Source organism: Canis lupus, chromosome 1 (assembly GCF_011100685.1).
Source record: "Canis lupus familiaris isolate Mischka breed German Shepherd chromosome 1, alternate assembly UU_Cfam_GSD_1.0, whole genome shotgun sequence".
Classification (NCBI taxonomy): Eukaryota; Metazoa; Chordata; class Mammalia; order Carnivora; family Canidae; genus Canis; species Canis lupus.
Genome location: NC_049222.1, coordinates 57,799,183 through 57,816,923, shown reverse-complemented (window position 1 = coordinate 57,816,923; position 17,741 = coordinate 57,799,183). Strand labels below are relative to the sequence as shown.

Genomic DNA, 17,741 nt, shown 5'->3' with positions numbered 1-17,741 from the left:
ATGGAGATTGCTCAAAAGATTAAAAATAGAACTATCTTACTATCCAGAAATTGCACTACTGAGTATTTACCCCCAAAATACAAAAACAGTAATTTAAAGGGACACATGCACCCTTATGTATATTTTACCTTTATTTACAATAGCCAAACTATGAAAACAGCCCAAGTGCCTATCAATAGATGAATGGATAAAGAAAATATGGAAATATATCATATATCCATGTATCTATCCATAGCTCCATGATTAAAAAATAGTTTTAGAACATAAATAAATAAAATTTTCTTTTATGCCTGTATTTTTTTAAATAGGTAATATGCTTCTCTTATTATGGTTTTGCATTTCTGCTGGTTCCTGCAATTTAATTTTATAATGTCTTACTTTTCTTGTTTTTAACAGAGACTGTGCCCCCTGCACCCCCTTAGTAGGAGATCTGTGAGAAAATTAAATACGACAGAAAAGGATTTAAATGATCATTTTCAGAATTTTCCGAAGGACAGCACTTAGCCAGTACCATTCCATTTTGCCTAAAAGAGCTGGTGCCTTACATACATTCAATCCTTACATACAATGAGTCCCTTGGGATACATCTCTGCAGACATCCTGACTGAGAAGAACTGGGACTTTCTTTAAGCTCTTCAAACTCTTTTTTCCCCCATGATTTTTACTCACTGCAGATGACCTAACTGATTAATAATACCTAAGAAAGAAATATAAAAGCACCAAACTATCTCACTGTCTTACCACTAAATCTACAAATCTACTTGCATCTGAACTTTTAACCCTTTCCTCTTTCCTGTTTTAATGAGAGAATTGTTCTTCTCTCTGGAGCCACTTCCTCTACTCGGAAGGTCTTCCCTGTGCCCCTCTTTGGTGACCCTGTGCTCTCAGCTTTCTCCTCTCTTTTGTATGTCCATTCTCTACTCTCTACTGAATCTTTTCTACCAACATTCGAATGATAGTCCAATCATCCTTTAAAACTAAATTTCAGGTCCTCCTCCAACTATTACCCTCAACTTGACTAAATTTTCTACATTCACTGATACTTCCCAGTCACTTCACAAACCAATCAAACCCTAGCTCTCCACTGAAAATGTTCTTCCTAAAGTCATTAATTATCTCCACTTAAGTAATTCCATAGATCTTTTTCAGCCCTTATCTTGATGACTTTCTAGCACTTTTATAGCAGTGACCATTCCCTTCTGCTGAAAGCATTCTTTTCTCTTGCTTCAATGCCACTAAATTCCCCTCCTCTTCTTACTTCTTTGGGTTCTTTTCAATTATCTTACTAACCCTTATTTTTCTTCCCCACTTTTCACAACTCTTTTCTCATAGCCTATTCTGTTATCATTTAGTTTTTTCTTCCCTAGACACTTTTATCCATTACCATGGTTTCAATTCCCATCAAAGTAAATATCTAACTAAGTCCTCTTTTCCAGTCACATATATCCAGCTGCCCACTTCAAGTCTACACAGGATATTTCACAAGCACATCAAATATAATGAGTCCCAAATTGAACCCATCATTTTTCTATTTCTTCTACCTGCTTCTTTTCCAGTGTTTCCTAGCTAAAATCAGCCACTTCTCTCCATCCCTAGAGCTATTATCCTAGTCCAGATATTTTCTCATCCGGACTTATTTATGTATCTATAACATGATGCTCCTCTTGTTTGCTTTCCCATATGCCAGTGGTTGACATTTGGTAACATCAGAGACATTTTTGGTTGTCACAAGGGGAGGGTGTAGAATCTGGTGAATGGAAACCAGAGACACTGTATGTGGCTAAACATCCCACAATGTACAAGACATTCCCCACAACACAGAATTATATAGTCCAAAATGTCAGTAATACCAAGTCCAAGAAACCTTAACCTGTACTGTTACATCTATTCCATCCACTGTTCCGCTCTTCCCCAACTCCACTCCTCGAAGCTCTCACTTATTCAGTTCTTTCCCTAAATGTCACTTCCTATGGGAAACATCCTTAACCACTTCAAATGGATTAACACCCACGACACCCTTTGTAATTACATATAATTTCTTTTTAAGACATATTTTCCTGCTACTCTGTAAAAGAGAAAATCTATCCATTCACTATTTGTCCTCAACTACCTATTACCTAACTACCTCCTCAACTCCACATACCTATTGATTAATATCTTGCCCGTGAGTTTTAAAAAACAGAATTTTATTCAGAATTTTTTAAAAAGCAAATACATCTCTCAGCCTCACAATTCTTGTAAATTAGTATGCTAACACCTATTCTCCTTACCTTACAGTTATTAATGTTCAAATGAACTAAAGTATATGAAGGTTTACACTGAAAGTCTCACGTCCTGAGCAAAGTATGATGGGTGATCGCCCTAGGTACAAAATAATTTTTTAAAATTTCAGCTTTGTTTAACAAATATTCTATTTTCCTTTTTAAAGGTATTTAGAGTAGTTCTGAGCCGTTAGAAAGCCCTTGTGTTCATTTCTATAATCATAATAACAATACTCTATTATTGTTTTGGGTGTCTTTGGAAATAAAGCTGTGTAGCCTTAACAAAAATATTTTATTTTAAATTTATTAACAAAATCTGTACCTGAACTTGTGGTGTGCTCTTCTAAGGAGGAAACAGTACACTTAAGAAACATTTTTTTCTTTTATTCTGCAAAGTGAGCCTTCCCGTGGACAGGATGTAAGAGCTGATGGCTCACTAGTACCACCAGCCTCATCAAAGTGGTAGAAAGAACACCTGAGAGAAATTACTTAAATTCCCTATTGACATAAACTTCAGTCAACTGAAGTGTATTTCTAAGTCAATATTTTTGCACTTTCACAATTGTTTATCTAATAAAGAGCTATTATTTCATTGATAAAAAGAGCAATCTAGAGGATTTTATTATGTAATTAGCCATTAACTGTATTAAAAGCACTGGTGGGAAGAAATTGATCATTTCAAAGGGTTGGGGGCTTTATATTATTTCTTAAGATAATATGCTTGCATCATTTCACCAAACTAATGGGGCTACAATTTACCTCAGGTCCAGATTTACCACACAACACATTGCCATGTGCCCTTATTTCTGTGGCACCTCTTTTAATGATTAGATAACTTGAGGATAATGAAGGCCTTATCATGTGCCTAATTAGCCATGCAGTCCCTAATGGTAGTCTAACTCATTTATTTAGATAAAGTCAGTTTGCTGATCTGTTCCTTGGTTGGGGGTGGGGACAGGGAGGGGAGTCTAAGGAGAAAGTGTGTGTGTGTGTGTATGTGTGTGTGTGTGTGCGCACGCTAGAGACATGTACCCTTTCTCCCTAGCTCCCACCTCTGCCATCCACCCCATCCCCACATTGCAGAAGAGATCAGCAAACTGAGTACACACACACACACACACACACACACACACACACACACTCACATACAAAATAGTTAAAACAAACCATAGCATAACATTTGGGCTTTTTGATAACTATTAAACCTTTAAGTTTTGTCTAAATGGGTATATTCCAAATACCAATTCCTTCCATATCCTCTCAGCTTTAGCTGTTCTGTTTATATTTAAATAGAAATGGACATTTCTTAGATCGGTAATGGTTTTTTTGTTTTTTGTTTTGTTTTGTTTTGTTTTTTGCAATCTCTTAAGTAGCTGATATTAGGTAAGAATAATTGAGAAATTACCCTTCCTAGGCTAATTGGAAATTGTTCAGTCGGTCCATATAAAGAAACACCAGTTGCCACAAATCTAACTTAGCTCTGTCCGAGATTCTCAATCACTCAATGGGCAACTAGTAAATTAACATTTATTTCTATATTTGTCCATGAGGATGGCTAGCACTTATTGTTTGGTTTGTAGTACATTTTATGGCAGACACAAAATAGAAATGAAAATAATTCTTACCTCATTCTTCAGCTTGCTTCCAGAAAACCTTAAAAATCAGTACATTTTCCATTAGTTAAAATATAAATATACAGTTATAGCAATCAAGGAAATGCAGAGGACCTACAAAAAGTGGTAACTTCATATCATGATTAGTGAAATAAACCTGGAGAAATCTGTTTGATTTTCAAAGAGACCCAAGCATCCTTCTCAACTTACTTAAAAAATAAGCTATTATGGGAAAGTAAAATGAAGAATACTTAAGGAAGTCAAATAGGATCTGAGGTAAGCAAAGAACACTTGATACTAAATATTCATTTTTGTTCCAGGCTGCATTTTCAGTTTATAGTGAGGATAGCCAGTAAGCTGCCATTATGTTCTTTATCATGTTTGAGTTCATCTTAGTAGGACTCAGGTAACTAAAATGATTTTTTTATACAAATTACTTTACTTTTCAAATTAATTTACTCTTTTGTGAGCTAAGAGCAGTTCTCAGTAAATCATACCATAAAGCCATCTCAGGTACAGATTTAATTATTCAGAATTCCAGTATTTAAAAATAATAATTGGATATTATCACTGGTTTTGTTGAATGTCACCCTACTTATCAATGACCTCCTCCTGATAGCTAATGGCAGATTAGAGTAGTGTGTTCTTTATACTCATTTTTGTTTTTCCTTTCACACAGACCCAAACAGGTCAGTAGCTTTATTTCACTTAAGGTAAGCTGGTATTCAAAGTATGGATAATTAGAGATAATTCATAATAATCTTTTCATCTTTGTAAGGTGCTGATCAAGCACAGATTTTTATTTTATTTTATTTTATTATTTTATTTTTAGTAGACTGCACACCCTATGTGGGGCTCAAATTCAGGACCCCAAGACCAAGAGTCACATGCTCTATCAACTGAGCCATCCAAGCACCCCAAGCACTTAGATTTTTCAAATAGCTTATTTCTTAGAGGAAAAAAAATGCATTTTCTACTTTACTTTATTGAGTCCAGCCTGAGAACAGACTCAGCCTTATGAGTAAATACTAATTTTAAAGCAATTCTGCTTCCTTGATTTCTCCTTTTCATCTTTCTGGGACTCCCTGTCCACTATTAATTTCTCACTAATGGTCACAAATTATATAAACTCCCCAGTAATCTAGACCATATCATTGTAAATGTCCATACACAGTTGAAATTAAGGGCTGATGCTTAAAAGTAAACATTTCAAAATAAGCAAAAATGAAAAAATATTTTATTCAATTGCTATTATACATAGTTAAAGAAATGCAGAGAACTTGTCTTGAAGAAAGTAGAACTCTACCTTGTCAGGCCCTTTCCAGAATAAACGGAGTGGTAATATGCACTGCTCTCTTTGATGCCAATCCCATAATAATGATACCTAGAGCAAGGACAGGAACCGGCTCTGTGTTAATGAAGTTTTTTGAAAGGGAAAAGGAAACTAAAGTATAGCCTAGGGAAAGCGCAAGCACTGCAACCCCTTGATCACCTTCCTTCCCTGATTTTTTTTCAAGTAGCACAATAATGTGCTAAATCCCTTTGATGGTCATTAGTCCTACTTGTGGTCATATTTCCGGCTTTAGGGTTAAAACAGGAGAATCGCCTACTGCCAATTGCCTTCTAATCCCTAAAATATGAGATTTCAAAGACCAAAAAATTGTCAATGTAGGCATCTAAATGTAACCACTTAAATTTGTAAATGTCAACATTGGGTCCAAGTATACCAAGTGTCTACCTGCAAATGGCTCCTTCAATTTGAATGTAGTCAACTGAATGAAAAAATGATAGGTTTCCTTTACAGTATATTTATTGGATGGAGAAAATACTATGACCTTGTTTGGAGGAAGATATCAATGTCATGCATAGAAATGTGTGTGAAGCATGTGACCTTTCAAAAGTTCTTTTCCTCATGAGGAATGAGAAGCCCAATTCACTGTCATTATCATTTCAAACTTCTCTGCAACAATGAGGGGAAAATTCTGTCATGAATCAATTGAACTATGAGACATGGAATGTGACAGTGTTACAAATAATTTCTTATAAATGTGTGTATGGATCCTGAGCCCCAGACAAGTCTAGTATTTCATCAGTTCTGAAGTTGTAGCTCATTCTCCTAAGCTGCACACTTCTGACTTATTGCATACCCAAGTACAAATGCTACAACTATTGTACAAAAGTTCATCAAATAGTGGGGCTTAAAAAAAAAAATAGTGGGGCCTTTCAGTAAGAGTGCCCAACATCTGCTAACCTCCACCTTCACTCTCCTTCCCCACCCCTAACCCATGCAGAGCACTACCTGCTTGGCTACTTATTATTTCAATTTGCATTCATCTAAAACCAGACAAGGAATTAAATAAAAGCAAGTTAGGGGACTTTCATGGACTCCAGTGTAACCATATTTAAAACTTCATTACTTAGCATCATTATCTGAGTTTAAAGCAGACAAGATAGTGAAGGATCTAAGTTTCAAGGCCTCTCTTCTGATCTTAGCAATAAAGAAAAGAGTTGGCGAGTGAGTCTACCCCGAAACATTTTCAAGGCCCAGGACGAGAGTACAAATAAAAGTCCACATACCATATGTCTAAATATTTAAATATAAGTCAAGCTAACAAAGTGCTCAATAAAATCCCCCTATTCTCCTATCTTGACAATTTACCTCCATAGTGATCTGGTAGGTGGGTTTGAATTTAGAATTCTTCCACATGTGAACATGGTGGTGGGAGAAGAGCCACCCTCCACCCTTCTCTTCCCAGTCCCTGAGCTTCTTTTCACTGTGAGGAGCCTCTTGTGAACACACAGCCTCCATGTCCAAGATTGATCCAATTCCCCAGCTACCACCACCACCACCACTAAAGAACTACTACCTTCTGGTCACCTCTCAAATCTACGTATATTGGTGGAGCACAGCACCCTTCTCAGGATGAATTGGGGAAGAGTCCCTTATAGGAGGGAGAAGGTAGGCCTGGGGGTGTTTGGACAGAGAATTCTGGGGGCCCTAGGACTTGCAATGTGGGATAGAAGGAGACTGTGGTCTTTTGGTGGACACATTTACTCAGGCTTTCAACTCCTTGTTTCCTGGGGAAGAGAACACCTGGAGGCCCAAAATGAAGGCTTTTAAAGTATGAGAACCAGAGATAGGTTCCCTCCCACTGAGTTCTAAGGGCAGAGAAGTCACCTCTAATGACCCTGAGATACTTAAGATGGAGAGGAAAGAGTTTTAAAATATCAAAACAAAAAATTACATATATTATGATAAATGTTTTCAGGAAGAGCTGTTATATTTGAGAAATGGTAAGGAGGGATGATCAAGGTACATGGAGATACTTTATTGCTGCAGACTGGGAACACATTTTTTTTAAAGATTTTATTTATTTATTTGAGAGAGAGAGAGAGAGAGAGCAAGAGAGCAAGAACAAACAGGAGGAGAAGCAGAGGGAGAGGGAAAAGCGACTCCCTTGCTGAGCAGGGAGTCCAACGTGGGGCTCAATCCCAGGACCTTGGGGTTATGACCTGAGCTGAAGGCAGACCCTCAACCAACTGAGCCACCCAGGCACTCCTGGGAACAAGTTTCCAATGCAAGGACAATAAGCAGTTGTCAACCTGAGCAGAGGAGGTTTATAACTGCTCCAGTTTTACAGTACAGAAAATATTTCAATAGTAGATGAGGAAAACAGAACCCCTAAGGTAGATTAGAACAAAGGGGGAAATGAAGAAAGCACAAAATTTTTCTTTTAAAATTTATTTTAAATTAATTAATTTCTTTAAATTTTGGAACAAAGACATCAGAGGGAATGTCTTTGTATTAGAAGAAATAAAACAAGAGATTGAGAATAAGGGGATCTATTACAATGGAAATATATTGTAATGTCATGTTCTCCAGCAAAGTTTTCTATTTAATCTATAGATGCTAGAGTTTAAATAGCTAAATTTTAACCACTTGCCAAAGCAATGTATGTTAAGCATTGCTTTAAAAGTTGATAATTTTCTTTTATTTTGATCTTCTTGTTTCTCATCTATAATCCTTTTTACAGCATGTAGATAATGTTATACCATGATAAGATGGTTTGTCATGCAGATTTGAGAAGAAATTCATTGCCTGGTGGTAGACAAAAATCATAGGACAAGTCCAAAGGATGACCAGGAGTTCAACAAATATTAGAAGACATACTGTGCCCTGACAACTATGCTAGATGTCACTACAATGAAAAAACAGACGTGGAGAATCAAATCAGGAATGTGCTTCTGAATTCACCCCTGTTTATGGCTTCCTGAGCCAGACCACTTGCCAGTCATGGAACAGTGACCACACTGACCAGTACTAAGGCATATTTTACTTCCATTTTCTAAAATCATCTTATGATCACTTTTTGTAAAAACTGCAACATCCTTTAGGACTCAATAATATTGACTAATACGAACTTGTAAATTTTTTCTTATGACTTTTAAGGAAAGGTTGTTCTCATTACACAATTCATTTGCTTCTTATTTTTCTAAAATGATTGTATTATTTTGCCCCCTCCTTTCCAATCATTAGGGAAAAACATCTTTAAAACTGGAAGGATATAACGCTTCCAACTACCTTCAGAGTTAAGATTTTATACCTTCCTATCCCTGGGGCCCCAATTCCAGCAAAAGAAAATCCTTTTCAAATAGTGTATTTTATTCACAGGCCAAATGTAAATGACACTATCAACCCAGACACAACTGAGCACTTTTGTTTCAACTGACCATGTTGCCTCCATACTTAAGAAGCAAAGGATATATATATCTTTTATATAATTTTGTATCTCAAGTTTATTTGTCATTAGAAATTCTTAAGTGAAAATGTTTTGAGTACATTTGCATTCAGCATAAACGCTGTCTTCTAGCTCAGCATAAATCATATTAAGCAAGCATTGATAACAGGAATCGCTAGGACCTATAGCACTAATTTGGATTTTTCATATTTGATAATCCATATATAAACAAAGATTCCTTCTAGAATGTAAGCTCCCTATTATAGGAAATCAATAAACATTTGTTGAATAGATAAATAACACGAAAAAAGTGAAAAATAACAATGTGTCATAAAGAAAACTTTATAAACAGCAATTCTTAATTAAGGCCATGCATATAGTATGATATATTCAAATATAATAGCACAACTTTAAATTTGGTAGAGATTAAAGGATTTCTTGTCGAACATGTTGTAAGGAAATAACTCCTTTAACCCTACCATGAGCACTGTATAAACTCACCTATTACTGTCACAATGACTTGCTCTCCATAACTAATGTGTTTTCTCTCCTCGGCACCCTTACTTTAATTCTTCATTGGGAATGCCCTTCTTCCTTTCTTTCCTTGTTTCCCGCTCATATCTTAGGCCATATCTTTAATGCATGAAGCTTGCTTGGTTTCTCAGACAAATCTCATCACTCTGTCCTTTAAACTCCTTTCTTGGTCATTTATCTTATGTAGCTTTATACCTCATACCCCTAGTGTGTGGATACATGGTTTACCTCACCCACTAAACTATAAGGTGCAGAGGAAGAGAGCTGGATATTTTCCTTCATTGATTTCCTCCTTAGAAATTACTGTATAGAAAAATCTTCACGTATTGGGTGAATCAATGACTCCTGCTAGAAATTTAGACACTGATAAAACACAAATTCCCTTAAAGCCAATAGTTTCAATAACTGCCTGGTAGCACTATGCTTTTCCAGGTTACCAGTAAAATATTAGAGCTGAACAAAAGTTGTATAGCTAAGCCATGTATACCAAGGGCATGAAATCGGTGTATTTAAGTAGAATGACTGTTGCTAGGAATAGAAATTTTAATATTTTGCAATGATCATTGTAATGTTTTGGCACTGTTATATCTAGTTTCTTCTGGAACCAATAAAATAATCTTTCTCCCTTAATCTTCCTTTTAGTCTACTAGATACATGTTATCATTTGAGTGATGATTTAATGTCTTTGAGACCAGAGAAGAGATAATAAATGAGCAGCTCCTAACAGCTAAAGGTAAACCTCATAAAACTAGGGAGAGTAATTTCATGCAAAGTATACATGGGTTTTTCATCTCAATCTCATCACTTTACAACATTATTTTATTGTTAATATATTCCCCTAAAATGAATCTTGCTAGGAAATATTTGCCAGGAATATTCTAGTATAACAAAGACATATGGTTGGTGCATGTTAAACAAAAAGTAAGGTCTGTATAAGTGTGCAATAACTATTTTAATTTATATACCACTATCCAATGCCTGTTCTGTGGGTACTCTGAATAAGGATTCCCAATCATTTCACAGTTCTTTCTCCCAAATGACTCTTACCCATTTTTATTTAAAAAGATATGTGAAAAGTGCTTAAAAATCCTGGCTATGACTAGCTAATTTCTTTAAGAAAATGTTTGCATAATACAGGGACCTTTGTGACTATCGAACAAATTGTGTTCATTCATTAGTGTCAACCGTCCTTAGCCTTATATCAAATGACAGATACATTTACATTTTAGCAATAAAGATTTATTAATTAGTTTTTATATCCACATTTTAAAGTAAACATGTTATAAAATATAAAAGATTTTTAAAGGACAAATGAAATCATTGTTGCTCTTACTATTAAAATATTTGCATTGTGTCTAATACTTTTCTTCACTTGCTGATAAATTTCTACTTGCCCTAGTTCTTCTTTTCTAGTTCAATCATTATATAGAATTCCTGAAACATATGTTTCCACTGAGTTAGTAGCCCTGATGTTAGTTTACACTACACAAATGATCACTGATAAGGAAATGATGGGATTAAGCTGTTCAGGGACTTGCAATAACTTACTACGATAAGGGCAGCTGCCGTATCAGTTTTATTAACCCACTAAATCACTACTAATAAATAAGATAATAGCTTTTGTCCATCATGTCTGAAAACCAAGATTCGACTGATCAAAGTCTACAAGAAATTAAAATGTAACTTCTGATCAAACAGTCTACCGTGTACATGAAATCTGCTTGGTGGTCTTCACTGTGTTCCCCCCATCTTCTTCTGAGCTATTCTGAGCAATGGTGGGATAGAGGCTCTTTTTCTTCATCATTGTCTTCCTAAGGCCTCATCAGCACCAAGACACTCAATGAAATGCTTATTAAATAAATGAATATTAATAGTGGAAGTTTTTTTATAGCATATACCCTATCCTACTATTTGCACTTAAAAACTCTTTAGCACCCTGCTTTGTACACTGATAAAAATATGAATGGATTATTAATATAATCCATTTGTAACATGAAATAGGCAAAAATTTCTTTTCATTGGATGCTCTTTTGTGCTTCCACGATTTTCTTTCACTGTTACTTTTTCAAAATCCAAATTTAAAAATACTACACAGGAAAAAAAAATCAGGTGTATATTTTGGTATCAGCAGTATACCAATACCAAAGAGAAGACAACAAAAAACTCAAAAGCCAAGTCAGTCTTTATATTGGTATTGAGAATGTGGCATTGGGGCTTCTTGGCAGCAGGGGGACGGTGACAGGGAAGGGACAGAGAGCTGAGCTGCTAAGGACCCTGCAAACTGACTGGCTTTGTCCCCAAAACACACTCAGGTTAGACGTCCTAGGGCAATTCTTTCTGACCCCGGTGTTAAGTTTTAAAGACCTTTTCAGTAACCAGCAGCAGCAATGGCTTCTATTGTAAAACATCAGACCTGCCACTGGAAACAATTTATTCAATTTTTAGTTGTTTCTAATTTTGACAGCGCATGATATTGGTGATATTGGCTAATCTATGATATCTCCCTAGTGATTCTGTCTGTTTGGATTTTATGTTGTTTTTAATGTATGTTTTGTGTATTTTATCTCTTCCTTTTGGTCAAATTAATTTTTGCCTTATTTTATTTATTGCCTTTCATTCTTATGAGGGAAAGAAGTAGCACCTGTACAAAGATAAGTAGTGAGGACTGATCATTTTAATATCCAGTTACGTCAGAACTTAGAGAAACAAAACCTGGAAATAGACACAAAATTCACTCCTAGTTTGCAGATCCTACTAATCAATCACCTCTTTATCACAAAGATCAATGTTTCTCCAACTTTCGGATTTTGTACAGGGAGTAAAATTTGAAGGGTAACATTGTTCCGTGAACCCTAAAGGCGTCTAAAGACAGTTTTAGAAACAATGGTGCTATCTTCTACCCAGAATACAGAAGAATCTTTTGAGTTAATCATGTCCTAAAATAAATTCTGTCTGTAAGACTCAAATGAAAAAAATGGACATACTCAAAATTCTATGACACTTTGACAAAAATTGAGAGCTTATGTTTTTAAATAACCATCATTAAGCAGTTATATAATGTTTATAGATTTTAATATATGATCCACAGAACTCAAAATAAAGTAATACTAAGCTTATTTATATTTTGGAAATAATTCAATAAATATTTAGTGATAGTATGTTAAGGCACTAGAATAAACAACTACTTCAATAAAATAAGTTTTACAAAATTAATGGTAAAATTCGGAGAAATTATAAATTTCTCTTTCTCCAAAATATGCTTACTTCTTCATTTATATTTCCGTGTTTCACCAATTGTTCATATTTCTATAAACATAAAAATATTTTCCTAAGATCTAAATTTTTGAAATACTAAATAGCCATTAGAAATGATGATTGTGAAGATAATACACTAACATAGAGAAATGTTTAGGACAAAAATTAAAGGCAGAAAGCATAATTATATTTGTGCCACAAATTTCCTTTACATAAAAACATAAATATCTCTAAATGTAAAATAACTTAAAATACCTTATGATTGAGGCCTCAGAAAATATTAGCTCTTTGAAGAAGAATCTATTAATAAGTTTTTAAAACAGAGTAGGCAACAGACAAAATATATACCTCAAAAAAATCAAAAGTTCAATTACTTTTTGATTACAACTACAATAATTGTTTTGTTGATATGACTGATATCAAAAAAAGTAGGATTTACTAGTTGACAAAGCACAAACTTTAGAGTCAGATAAACTTTGATTTAAATGCCAACATTGTTATTTTATAGCACATGTGTAGCTTTGGGCAAGTCAGTAATCTCTGAACTGCAGTCTCCTCACTTGTAAAACACAGCAGTTCCAATCTTGTATTGTCATTGTAAGGACTTGAGAGTGTGTGGTTGTGTGTGTGTGTGTGTGTGTGTGTGTGTGTGTGTGCATGTACAGTGCTCAATAAATAATGACTTTTAATTGCATTGCTGATTTTTGGATGCATTGAGAGATTAATTTCATATTATTAAGGACAGTCAGGTTGAAAGCATATTCATTTATCCATCCATTCCTATATTTCATCTCAATTTTCACAACAAACCTGTAAAACACATACCATGTACCCTCTACTGATGAAAAACTGAACAATTCAACTGGTATTACACAGTGACTATATATGATATGGGATTAAAGCTTAGATCTGTCCAACTCTAACCTGCCTGTTCCTAACTCTAGGCAACTTTTGGACATAAATAAAGACCGGAAAACTCTCTAAGAATAATGACATCAAAGCATTGCCAATTGCAAGATACACAAACTCTACATCTTGCCATATCCCTCTACATACTTACTTTACCTACAGAAAAATATTTTCCCCATGATATCAAAATACCAAAAATATAACAAGCAAGTTATAAGAAACAAATGGCATATCCGGAAGGTAAAAAAAATTTTTCAAATTATTAATGCTTTGCTCTTGGGCATATCTGCTCTTAGATACCAAACAAATTGCCTGAAGTTACCACATGTTGTTACATAAACCTAAACATCGGAGCCTCTCCGTGTCACAATGGACAGGGTTAATGATTTATCCCTAATCCTAAAGGCTCCTTCTAGGATTAATTGACTTTCTCTGCAGCCTGCCTGCCTTCCCTCTTGCAGATCCTGTGAAGAGGATTTCTCTGCATTGCTTTGCCTCTTTTTTCTACTATCTACTTCAAACACTATCTGATCTTTCCTCCACCTACACAATTCAGTAGGAATCAAAACTCAGTAGAAATCAGCCAGTTAAACTGATTCAACTTTGACAAACAAGTCCTGACTTGGTTAGAAGGAAAGGGCCAATTTAGTCATTTTCAATCTGGCATTTCATTCCTCTTTCTCAGACCACAGGTTGTTAACATGAATAAGGATCAATTAAATAAACTTTAATTGACAATTGATTATGTAGCCCACAACAGAAAGGATATGAAAATGAATGAGACAAAGTCTCTATCCTCAAAATACTATCTTTTGAGGGGAAGAAATAAGCTAATTTCACATTAAGATAGGTACCAATGAACTGCTGGGAGGGTACAAAGAAAGAGCCTACAAGAAATCAAAAGGTAAGTAAAAATTCAAAAGAGGGAGCTCATCAGACAGTCTTTTCAATGGATAAGCTTTCAACATACCAGTAGGGGAGAGGGCATCTTCCATGGAGGAAGACAGCATAGACAAATGAATGGCATTTGAGGGTGAAGAACAGGGTACTTGGCATTAATGCGGTGGGAACATAGGCTACACGCTGAGAAGGGAGAGTAGATAAGGTAGGCAAATGAATGGCACTAAGCCTTAATGGGCCTTGAATGTCAAAGTGAAAAATTTGTCATGAGCTGCTGAAAGTTTCTGAACATGACAGAGATATGATTGAACTAAAACTTTAGAAGGTTAGTTTGGAAAAATTGTATTGAATGGACTGGAAAGACAGAGGCATGGCTGTATTCTAAAAATGAGAATGGAGAGAGACCAATTCAAGAGAATTCATAAGGGAAGATTTATTTTTTCTGGCAAGTGACTAAGGCTGGGCTATCCACTAGGGTAGCTCCCAGTCACATGTGAGTACTGAACCACTTGAAATGTGACTAATCTGAATTGAGATGCATGATGGGTCTCAAATACACCCTGGATCTCACACACTTACTAGGGGAGAAAAGGATGTAAAATAGCTCAATAATTTTAATTTTGATTCTATGGTGAAATGACAATTCCTTGGATATACTGGATTAAATAAAACATTAAAAGCAAAAAACATCTGTCCCTTTTTACTTTTTTAATGTGGCTACTAGAAGTTTTTGAATTAAATGTGTGGCTGCATTATATTTCATTGGGCAATGCTGAACTAGATGTTAGGACAGAAGACGCCACTGGAGGAGCTAGCCAACAAATGATAGAAGAGGGAGGAAGACCTGGCAGTGCTGCCACAGAGAATCCACAGGAGAAATTTTACACGTTGATTTATCTTAAGAGGGCACTGTCAGTAGGTTCACATGCTAGGCAGGTGCCAAGGAACATGAGTAACAGGAAAAATAAGCTATGGAGTTTTTGTCCAGGTAAAGAAATCGGCTAGGACACACAGGCCTGTGAAGAATGGTAAGGGAAGTGAGCAGAGCCACTTTCCAGGAACAGCAACGAGATGCAAAATAACAGAGCAATTGTGGATAGTACAGCGGGTTTGGAATAATCTTATTTTTATCAACATGAAAGAGTCCTGAATATGTTTGTAGGCAGAAGGAAAGGAAAAACGGGAAACACAGCAGACAGATGAATGAATGAATGAATGAATGAATGAGAAACTGTAAGTGGGGTTCCTACAGAGATTGCCACAAGAGAAAAGAAAATGTAAAGTTATCAAGAGACAGAACTTACTTTGTTTATATTTACATTAAGAGGTGACCAAAGAAGTCATTTGTGCAGGTCATTTGTCTTGAAGGGAAAAGAAGAGGATATGAAGAAATTATCATCTGCAAAACTCAGAGGAAGAGCCTGAACCACACTTCAACTCCTGGCTTTGGCCTTACCTCTGAGAGTGCTGTGGGTTCCATCTGGCCACTTACTTAACCATAAACACTCCCCCTTCAGGACACTGGTGCCTTCGGTAGTGGCTTTAAGATTATGAAAAATGATTCATTTAAATCATTTTATCAGAAAAAATAACATATTGCGATTTTTCAGTAGAAATTTTGCTTTTTAAACATTATTCTAAAAGCCACTTTTTTTTTCTTTCTAGTTCTTACAGTTGGTAAAAATCTGCTTCATCAAGAAGAGAATACCTGATTCCATTCACTGATAAAGATAATCCTTATTTTACATGTGTCAATCCTCAGGTACAGGGTATCACATGTACAGATCTGATACATGCTCATCAGTGGGTCTTACTTTGAATGGCCTCTTGTTCCGAGTCGCCGAGTTGTCAAGAGGGGAAATTTCTGGCGAATTGTCTAAAAAGAAAGTCAATTAATTTAGTTTTTAGGAAGTGTGTGGTTCTATTGCAAGCAACTTGCAACTAGTTAATTGGAGAAAGTAAATGTTAAACTTTGAGCAAATATTTAGTCTGGATGAAGTAATATCATACATATTACTATATTGATAAGCAATAATACATCAGCAGAGGCAAGAAGATGCTTTTTGGATGAGATTATCTTACTGCTCTTGTCTCAACTTCCAAAGTGGATCATACTGGTATCTACTTTTGCTTAATGTTATGATCAAAGTAATTATTATCTTACTCATGTACTTAAAAGAAAAATTTGAGTACCTTTATAGTAATTTTATGCAGAGGTTTGCCACAATTAAATATCCATCTCCAACCATGAGAGAACACATGAAACATTCTCTATCTTACCAGATCTCCACAGCAGTGTTTTAAATTTTTTCCTATATTCCTTTCTCTACAGTTTACTAAAAATTAGCATGTGATTAAAGAACGAAATCTCTTCTACATGAAACAGGAAATTGTATGATCTCCTAAGGGCTCCATGGCAAACTTCTTGCATATGTTAACTTCTGGGGGACTGGTTCTGTAGTTTTAACCAGATTCCCAGAATCTGAGAAATCTGAGTCTGCTCCATGACTCCCCAAACAGTTAAGAATACTGCCATCAGGGGGACTTATTAAACAGCAGTGCTAAAATGAATGTTAGAATTTGTCTTACACAATTTCCTCATTTTAGGGAATGAGTGAACTGAGTTTTGAAATGGTTAAGTGCTTTTCAGAAGGTCTCACAATAAATTAGTCACTGGCTAGGCCAGAACCTATATCATGAGATTACCATGTACCCTATCACACTGACTCCCATAGGCAGATAGGTTCTCAAAATAAATTTATAAATTATTTATTTTCAAAAACTGAGAAGCCAGACTATAGTATTCATTATTTTCTGGACAATGAGTCCCTCTACAGGTTAGAATTTGGATTTCAGTTTACATGAGAGGCAATGTTTGAGACTTAAGCTTCCTATAGTTTTTCTAGGCTATTTATTGTAGGTTCTTAGCAGAGCATGAGAAGAATCACAAAGAACAAGGCTTTCCCAAGAGATTGTTTCCTGATTCTCAAAATAAGATCAACATACATAAATATAGTAATGCCAACTCTATAGATTCCCATCCTAACCATACAGGTTGGGCAGAAAGGAATGTTTTTAAATAAGCAATATTTAACCAATCCTCTTGCAACATCTTGGAGTTTGGGGTGTAAACATACTCAGTGAAATAGAGAATCATCAAGGGAACTATTTATGAAATGAAGTACAAATCTATTAAAAACCATATGGTTGGACTAGCTAAACAATAATCACGATTGTGGCATCAACAAGATACTTGTCACCTCTACTTAATTTTGCTTCTCAATACAGGCCATACCATGCTCTTTAATACATTTTTCTTTGAACTTTCTTTAATATTACATTAAATCTTCTGATAGCCAGGGTCCCAATGTTCAAAACACAAAGTAGCTCAAGGTAAAAACCTATAATAGGTAAAATCAAAATAAAACATAGAGTACACCCGTAAGAAATTTCATTTATGCTTATGAAACAAATTTCTCAATATTCTATAAGAAAACTTGCTCAGATGAATGTGTTTCTGCACCGTCTAC

The 17,741-nt window shown here is 35.3% G+C and overlaps 1 protein-coding gene across 1 annotated transcript in view; it reads right to left on the bottom strand.

Annotated features, from left to right (window-relative positions):
* The window catches only part of RFX6 (regulatory factor X6), a 55,740-nt gene that overhangs the window by 34,204 nt on the left and 3,795 nt on the right, over positions 1-17,741 (bottom strand). The window contains exons 4-6 of the mRNA XM_038525491.1: positions 16,026-16,087; positions 5,181-5,258; positions 3,887-3,914 (exon numbers count right to left, since the gene is read on the bottom strand). Coding sequence (XP_038381419.1) covers positions 3,887-3,914; positions 5,181-5,258; positions 16,026-16,087 — 168 coding nt within the window. The remainder of the gene's footprint in view (positions 1-3,886; positions 3,915-5,180; positions 5,259-16,025; positions 16,088-17,741) is intronic.